Source organism: Aulonocara sp. 'chitande type north' Nkhata Bay, linkage group LG15 (assembly GCF_057382095.1).
Source record: "Aulonocara sp. 'chitande type north' Nkhata Bay isolate Kocher_YH1m ecotype deep benthic linkage group LG15, A_spYH_male_GT1.1, whole genome shotgun sequence".
Taxonomy (NCBI): Eukaryota; Metazoa; Chordata; class Actinopteri; order Cichliformes; family Cichlidae; genus Aulonocara; species Aulonocara sp. 'chitande type north' Nkhata Bay.
The window spans coordinates 23,937,853-23,945,028 of record NC_141358.1 but is presented as its reverse complement, the minus strand read 5'-3'; the positions used below and the strand labels follow the sequence as shown (position 1 = coordinate 23,945,028).

At 43.2% G+C, this 7,176-nt stretch overlaps 1 protein-coding gene and 4 non-coding genes across 5 annotated transcripts; all 5 read right to left on the bottom strand.

Moving 5' to 3' along the window:
- Window positions 1-976: 976 nt before the first annotated feature.
- On the bottom strand, window positions 977-7,162 carry rps7 (ribosomal protein S7). The gene is made up of 7 exons (XM_086265087.1): window positions 7,111-7,162; window positions 6,512-6,597; window positions 5,153-5,224; window positions 4,381-4,524; window positions 3,765-3,829; window positions 1,817-1,967; window positions 977-1,088 (listed from the first exon to the last, which is right to left on the bottom strand). Exons 2-7 carry the CDS (start codon window positions 6,584-6,586, stop codon window positions 1,011-1,013), a joined length of 585 nt encoding a protein of 194 aa, XP_086121213.1. The 5' UTR covers window positions 6,587-6,597; window positions 7,111-7,162; the 3' UTR covers window positions 977-1,010.
- On the bottom strand, window positions 1,370-1,587 carry LOC147313129 (small nucleolar RNA SNORA73 family). Its single transcript, XR_015125216.1, has one exon. It is a non-coding gene; the product is annotated as a small nucleolar RNA SNORA73 family (small nucleolar RNA).
- Window positions 2,799-3,016, bottom strand: LOC147313128 (small nucleolar RNA SNORA73 family). Its single transcript, XR_015125214.1, has one exon. It is a non-coding gene; the product is annotated as a small nucleolar RNA SNORA73 family (small nucleolar RNA).
- LOC147313127 (small nucleolar RNA SNORA73 family) lies at window positions 3,993-4,210 on the bottom strand. Its single transcript, XR_015125215.1, has one exon. It is a non-coding gene; the product is annotated as a small nucleolar RNA SNORA73 family (small nucleolar RNA).
- LOC147313126 (small nucleolar RNA SNORA73 family) lies at window positions 4,772-4,989 on the bottom strand. Its single transcript, XR_015125213.1, has one exon. It is a non-coding gene; the product is annotated as a small nucleolar RNA SNORA73 family (small nucleolar RNA).
- Window positions 7,163-7,176: the final 14 nt, after the last annotated feature.

The window sequence follows — 7,176 nt, the reverse complement described above, 5'->3', positions numbered from 1 at the left end:
TCTTGGTCTTAAGACAACAATTCTGATGGCTAAAGATCCAAACGGGACAACAAAGAGGGGGGGAAAAAAGCTGCTGTGACAAAGAAAAATCTGTCAGCATGAAATCTTTGGACTATACACAAAATAAATGCATAAAATTACAGTTCTGAAAGCTCATTGTCCACACGTTTTGCTTTGTTTAAATTTAATGAAAAAAAAATTCTGTCATTTAATTACTTTGCAGTATGAACGGAGGGAGGTTTTAATCTGTAGGAAAAGCTGTAAAGCTGAAAATACTAAACTCCAAAACCTCTTGTGGTGAGCAACAGATCAAATGGCTTCAAGTGCACATTCAGGCCTGTACGACTCATTTAGACATTGAGCCAAGGCTCTGTAAACATGCACACATGTCTGCCATTCAAATACACTTTTTTGAATATAAAACTATATACAAACTAAACTGTAAATGTAATTCAAAGAAACTATTTGTATTTAGTTTTCATAAAAAGCCTTAGTTTAAGTCATTTACGACTACTTGGGAGAACTCAAAGTGTAAGACCTGGACAAGTTTGAAATCTCCTGTCCTCCACAATGAAAAATGGATCAACATAAAAATGGGTGTCATTATTCTTAAATAATAATGAAATGCAGCCAGATGATGCAGATTTTATGTTTTCGCCCGTTCCCCCTCCCGGACAGGCTAGCATTTAAATCTGGGCTCCGATCTGTGTACCTGGCCTGTATCACTACATTCACCGTCTTCGGTCAGCCACCCACCCTTCTTTCCAGTAATGGTATGATCTGAGCTTTTGCGAAAAGTGTGCCAATCAAAATAAAATCCTGCTTGCATGGATTTTCAACAGGGCTGAAGATTTTGCTCCCACATACTGACAGGTTATTAATAATTGACATATCGTTTGAAAAGCTTAATAGTGCTCCGCTGGTCTCCAACGTGCCCTCTGAGAAGGAAATCAAAGACCACAACCTGCAACAGTAGTGACAGTAAACAAATTTTATTTTGTCATCTGCATTTACAGCTGGAATTCTGGGAATTCAAACACGACGTCTTTGCCTGTGAGCTTCTTGTAGACACCAGAGAAGGTCTCCACCTGAATCAGGAAAGAATAAAATCAACGTTAGTTTAACTTAACCTGCCTCTTATTTACCATCACCACTTTTTCTTTACATGATATAAAAAAAACAAAACAGCAACAACCAAGGCTGCAGGACAAACTCCTGTCTGCAGCTGAAGGATTTAAACAGGTCTATTTTTTATGCCAGTATGTTGTACTTAATACAACCCTTGGATTTTGGATTGGACTTTGATCTGTGCATAAAACTCAAAGTAAAGGACAAGTTAAGCCATAAATTCAATTTCTGTTTATGATCAGTCTGTGCACTGCATGGTTTAGCTCCCCAGTAATGGCCCCAAAGGACTCTGGGAAGATGTAGGAATATGCAGGACGCTCGTCCTCACCGGCCAGCAGCCGGGGACAGAGCTTTCTGTCCGACATTGTGGAACGGGACTGTACGTCTCAGCTCAGAGCTACGCTCCCATACGCCACCAGGACAGAGCCAGGAGAGCAACTCTCTGGATGTCCACGTCGGAACAAAAAGGTTTCAGACTTAAAACATCTCCAGAAATTTAACCGAGGGACACGTGCTCCGTCTTATCCTTGTAATAAATCCCGTTTTTGGGAGGTGTTTGGTGTGACAACGTGACTTTTTCCACACCAAACAATCCTTCCACTGATTAATACGTTAAAGACTGACACTTGAAAGCATCGTTATTCGTGTTTCCTGAACATGCAGACGCCTCCGCTGCTTTAAAACTCACTTTGTGTTCGACGTTGTTCTGCTGAGCCTTGTCCAGGTGGACCTTGATGAGCCTGCTGCTGTCCAGTTTCACTCTGATCCTCTTACCCACGATCTCACTGGGGAACACCAGGTCCTCCAAGATGGCGTCATGGACCGCGGTCAGAGTGCGGCTGTAGAATTGGGGGAAAGAAAAAAGGTCATCAATGCTTCATTTCCAACTCCGTTTAGTTTCAGTGTGTGTCCACAGCGAGTTTCCGTGCTTCAGTTCAGTTTGGTTCTTATTGGTTGAAAGCTTTAGGTTCTACTTGAGCTTTTATTACTTCTCTACCCTGGTGGGGTATTTATCGTGGGCAGAAACACTTAATCATGCTGACATCCTGCTCGTGTTAATAACTTCGAGCAACAAGACATTTCTTCCTCCTCAAGTCCGGTTTTTATTTCATTTCATTAAAGTAAAACATTTTCCCTGATAACAGTTTTATGTTACAGCAATAATCTTGGGAGTGAGGCCCTGAAGGTCAACACCTGAGGCTTGGTGTTGATTACAAAGCTTGTCTCCCAAGGGCAGCCATGGGTCCCTGCAGGCCTGCCTCCACTGCACTATGTGTGGCTGCAGACCTGCACGACAACCACAGGCCGATCAACAGGATGCCAGCCTAGACAGCCGCCACCTCAAGCAGACTGGAGGGGTGGCAGACTATGACTTACAGAAGCAACGGGCACCGCTATAGTACCCTAATGAGTTTCACTTCCTCTAAATAAATCTTACTGAGAGTTTTAGTCAGCCTGGTCCGAGCTGAACTTCGGATTACTGTGTTTTACCAAACGGTTGAAAGATTTAGCTCGGATAAACCGGGGACCAATAATCACATCAGTAAAGTTTTCCTTCCAAAGCACCTGCAGCGCCCTTTCAAACATCCAACTTTCAGCAAAAACCGGGACTCTCTTCACAGAAAATAAAAACATTCAGTCACACCTTCTTTGGTTTCTATTAATGATCAGTCTGTGCACTGCATGGTTTAGCTCCCCAGTAATGGCCCCAAAGGACTCTGGGAAGATGTAGGAATATGCAGGACGCTCGTCCTCACCGGCCAGCAGCCGGGGACAGAGCTTTCTCTCCAACGTTGTGGAACGGGACTGTACGTCTCAGCTCAGAGCTACGCTCCCATACGCCACCAGGACAGAGCCAGGAGAGCAACTCTCTGGATGTCCACGTCGGATTAGATTTACAAATGGGTTTATAGCATCATTCTGTCCAGTTAATAAACCTTTCTCCAGTTTTTTTAGAAACACATTTGTAGATTTAAGTTTACAGTTATCCTCACAATCTCTTTTATTTTGAAGGACAGAAATAAATCTTAAGGGTGTTACCTGAAAAAAGATGCTTCAACACAGTATTAACATACATCTTTTAAAAATCATTTATACACAAAGCAATTTCTAAAGCTTAAAGAGAGCACTGCAGATGCATTAACGTCATGTGATGAAAATTAATATCACAAGAACTATTAATTTTCATCACATGCATCTGGTAGCATGCATTGCAACAGTACCTCCACAAGGTGGTGGTAGATCGCAAGTAACCACCACCAGGCTACCCGACGCTGGACTGATAAAAGGGGTCTGAGAAGGTGACAGAAGATCGAACACTTTACAAACCGAGAGAACACTGAAGTTCAGAAAAATGAAAGTAAACTAAGCACAGTGTAAATGTTGCCAGCTAAAGTTCATTATAGTGTTTTTGTATGAGCTCAAAAAAAAAAAAAAAAAAAAAAAAGGCTCAAGAGTATTAGTGGAAATGCTCATCACTGCACCATCTTCCCTCCGTTCTTTCACTTGAATCATTGTCAGAGCTGGAAAGTTTCTAACATTAAAGACTCCAGATCCACTTTAACACATTGACCCACTCTTGCGAGTCAGCCGCAGAAATCTGTGATCAGATTTTAAAGCCAACTCTCGGCACTCACCTCCTGGGACGCTTCTGCTTATTCTTCGTGCGGCTTTTCCTGGTGGGTTTGGGCAGAATTCTCCTCTGAAAGTCAGAAATTGTTCAATTAATCTCCAACGAGGAATTGGGCAAACAAAAGCAACTACAGAGCAGCATGAAGGTAACAATCAGGTTCAGGCTGATATTCTTGCTTACATAAAGAGGTTTTATTTCATTATCAGCCTATAAGTTGAACCCTGATTTGAAAAGATGTGCACTGCATGGTTTAGCTCCCCAGTAATGGCCCCAAAGGACTCTGGGAAGATGTAGGAATATGCAGGACGCTCATCCTCACCGGCCGGCAGCCGGGGACAGAGCTTTCTGTCCGACATTGTGGAACGGGACTGTACGTCTCAGCTTAGAGCTACGCTCCCATACGCCACCAGGACAGAGCCAGGAGAGCAACTCTCTGGATGTCCATGTCGGATAAAAGAATCACCGCAACACACGGACACATACCTGAGCTCACGCCTGTTCTTAACAGGGTTATGCATTTTAAGTAATGTTTTCCAGGCATCCAGCTTGAAAGCAAAACGTAATATTTCTGGATATCAAGTAAGTAATCAAACTGACAGTCACAGCGATGGTATCCTCACCTGTGCAATGAAGACCACGTGCTTTCCACTGAACTTCTTCTCCAGCTCCCTCACCAGGCGCACCTGAATCTTCTGGAAGGACTTCAGCTGAGGGACAGGAACGAAGATGATGATGGCTTTCCTGTTTCCACCAACCTCGATTTCCTGAAAAGAATAAAGCAGCAGTCATTTAAGAGCACAGGGGCTCTGAAGTGTGATGTGACGCCACCTGGGCAGGGCAGGAGCTCTCCACGAGGTGCCCAAATCCCAGCTTTGGATCCTTGAAGGAAATTGTCTTAATGTTTCGTAAATCTGTGGCTGTTAAAACTCAGAGGAACATGCATTGAACTCTAGGTTAGTACGAAAGAATTTTAGTAAAACACGACGACTTATAACACCAGTACGTATCAAAAAGTGTGCACTGCATGGTTTAGCTCCCCAGTAATGGCCCTAAAGGACTCTGGGAAGATGTAGGAATATGCAGGACGCTCGTCCTCACCGGCCAGCAGCCGGGGACAGAGCTTTCTCTCCAACGTTGTGGAACGGGACTGTACGTCTCAGCTCAGAGCTACGCTCCCATACGCCACCAGGACAGAGCCAGGAGAGCAACTCTCTGGATGTCCACGTCGGATTAGATTTAAAACGTAGCATAAAGATAAATTAAAGCTTGATTTTGAGTCAGTGAAAAGCAGCAAACACAGCAACAGGCTTGTTAAAACAAAATCTATGTATCAGTTATGTAAATAATTCAATGACACGAAGCTCATGCACACAGGTTCATGTGAACTCTCACCTTTGCTGCAGTGATGTTCAGTTCTCTCAGCTGAGCCTTCAGGTCAGAGTTCATCTCCAGCTCGAGCAGAGCCTGTGGAAAGACCAGTCAAATGAGTAAAGCAAGCACAACCACATCACTCATCCTGACTAGCTCAAACGTTTTCTATTAGCTTCATATTTCTGCTTCTCTCTAAAGGAGAGCCCAATCCCACTGGTGGCAGATTTTCCATGTGGTCATTAAAAGAAACAAAACCATCCCTTTTTAAAATACATTATAAAAAAACTGAAAGTTATTTTGGGAGACTCAATTATCAGCTGCTGCACCAGTAGGTTCTTCATCCTGAAGACAGACTAACAACTCCACCATCTTGGACTCCAACTGGTGACGGTTATGCTCTTGAGCCTCAGTGAGCTTCAGCTGCTGAAGGTTCAGGATTACATCACCTTCCAAGTTACAGGATCTCTCCACAGCAAGGGGAAAGACTTCCATCACCAGCTGCTGTCCAAGACAGCAGAGTTAGAATCTGAGACAGCTGACTGATCGCCATGAGAGCAACCAGGTAAGCTTTAGGGAACACAAGATGAGAAATACCACAGCCACCTGGTGAGCAGGGTTAAAACATCACTTCAGTTATTGTTAAACTAATCAGTTAAGCCAGGGGTACAGCTTTCTGTCCGACAGTGTGGAACAGAACTATGTTGAGCTTCAGCTGCTGAAGCTCAACATAGCACTCACAGGTGCATTATTTTACTTGCCTTTTCTTTTTTTGAAAGAGAAAACATGACCTGGGTTACTTTTTTTGCTTACTGAACTTAAAATGTATCACCACTATTGCACTGCAATGCTGGTGCTGCTGGTACTTTATTCACCAGACACTTCAAGAAATATGATATAATTTTAAGGCCGCATCACCCCATCAGTCCACCAACCAGTAAGCGGACAAAACCACCAAACAGGGCTGTCCTAATGAAACACTCAGCCTTACAGGATTGAGAAGAACCAGCAGCTGAGACTTTAATGTCAGTCATAATTAAATCACATTAAAGACTCAATCACACACAGCCTTACATTCCTCCAACAGTACAATTCTTGTTTAAATAGTCACTTGGAGACAAGAGAGTTCTGATACTGTACATGAACCCCTGTACACAAAAAAAAATCAGTACCTTTTTTTAAAATGTAATCTGACATAAAATTGGCCTCATATTAACAGATAGTGCAGTTATGTAATGGCTGACCAATAAATCATATAGTTCTCTTACACCATATTTATTCATGATGCCCTTTACAGTTTTCTCCCCAACGGCCCCCACAGTTACTCATTCAGCTGGACTGAAGCTTCAATAATACATGGATCTGTGATGCCGACTTTCTTACCTGAGAGATCCCAGACTCAAACTCGTCTGGCTTCTCGCCATTAGGCTTCACTATTTTGGCGCTGGTACTGAACATGGCCTTTGTCTCTGCACGGAGAAATAAAAACATTTAGGTTAGACCCACCGGCATCCGAACATATTTAATATCCACCCTTTATTGAAAGCCCAGAGCACCGCTAACCTCCAGGCGTAACACCTCTGAGCTAACCGGGCTACACCACAATAGCACAGGAGATTGATATAACAGCCCAATGGACATAAAACGGCACATACATATTAACTACTTGAGTCACAATTAAAAGAGCTGAACATCCGACCCTGAAAATTAACTTAAGCTCTTTTTCCTTCGGTTTTGTGACGGCTAACTGAACACATGCACGGCCTGTTGCTAGCCGCTACTCGCTTGCCGAACTCATTGAGCAGAGCCCCTCTACTATGTCTTATTTAGACATTAAGATGAGCCATCCGATACTGCAAATCACATAATCTAAGCTATCACAGGATTCACTTGCCCTACTGTGTGTAAACCTTGCCATTAAATACATTTAAAGTACATTTTAAAACAGAAAAGCTAGTCCAGAGTAAAATGGCACGACTAACCTCTGTCAACGACGGCCAAGGAAGAGGCCGGAACATCGCGAGAGTTGGATTAATCCAATCGGGAGC

Coding starts and splice junctions, on each gene's coding strand:
- rps7 (XM_086265087.1), bottom strand. CDS start 6,586: ATGTTCAGTACCAGCGCCAAAATAGTGAAGCCTAATGGCGAGAAGCCA. Junction 3,830..4,380: donor ACGTGGTCTTCATTGCACAG/GTGAGGATACCA, acceptor TCTGACTTTCAG/AGGAGAATTCTGCCCAAACC. Junction 1,089..1,816: donor AGAACAACGTCGAACACAAA/GTGAGTTTTAAA, acceptor TTCCTGATTCAG/GTGGAGACCTTCTCTGGTGT.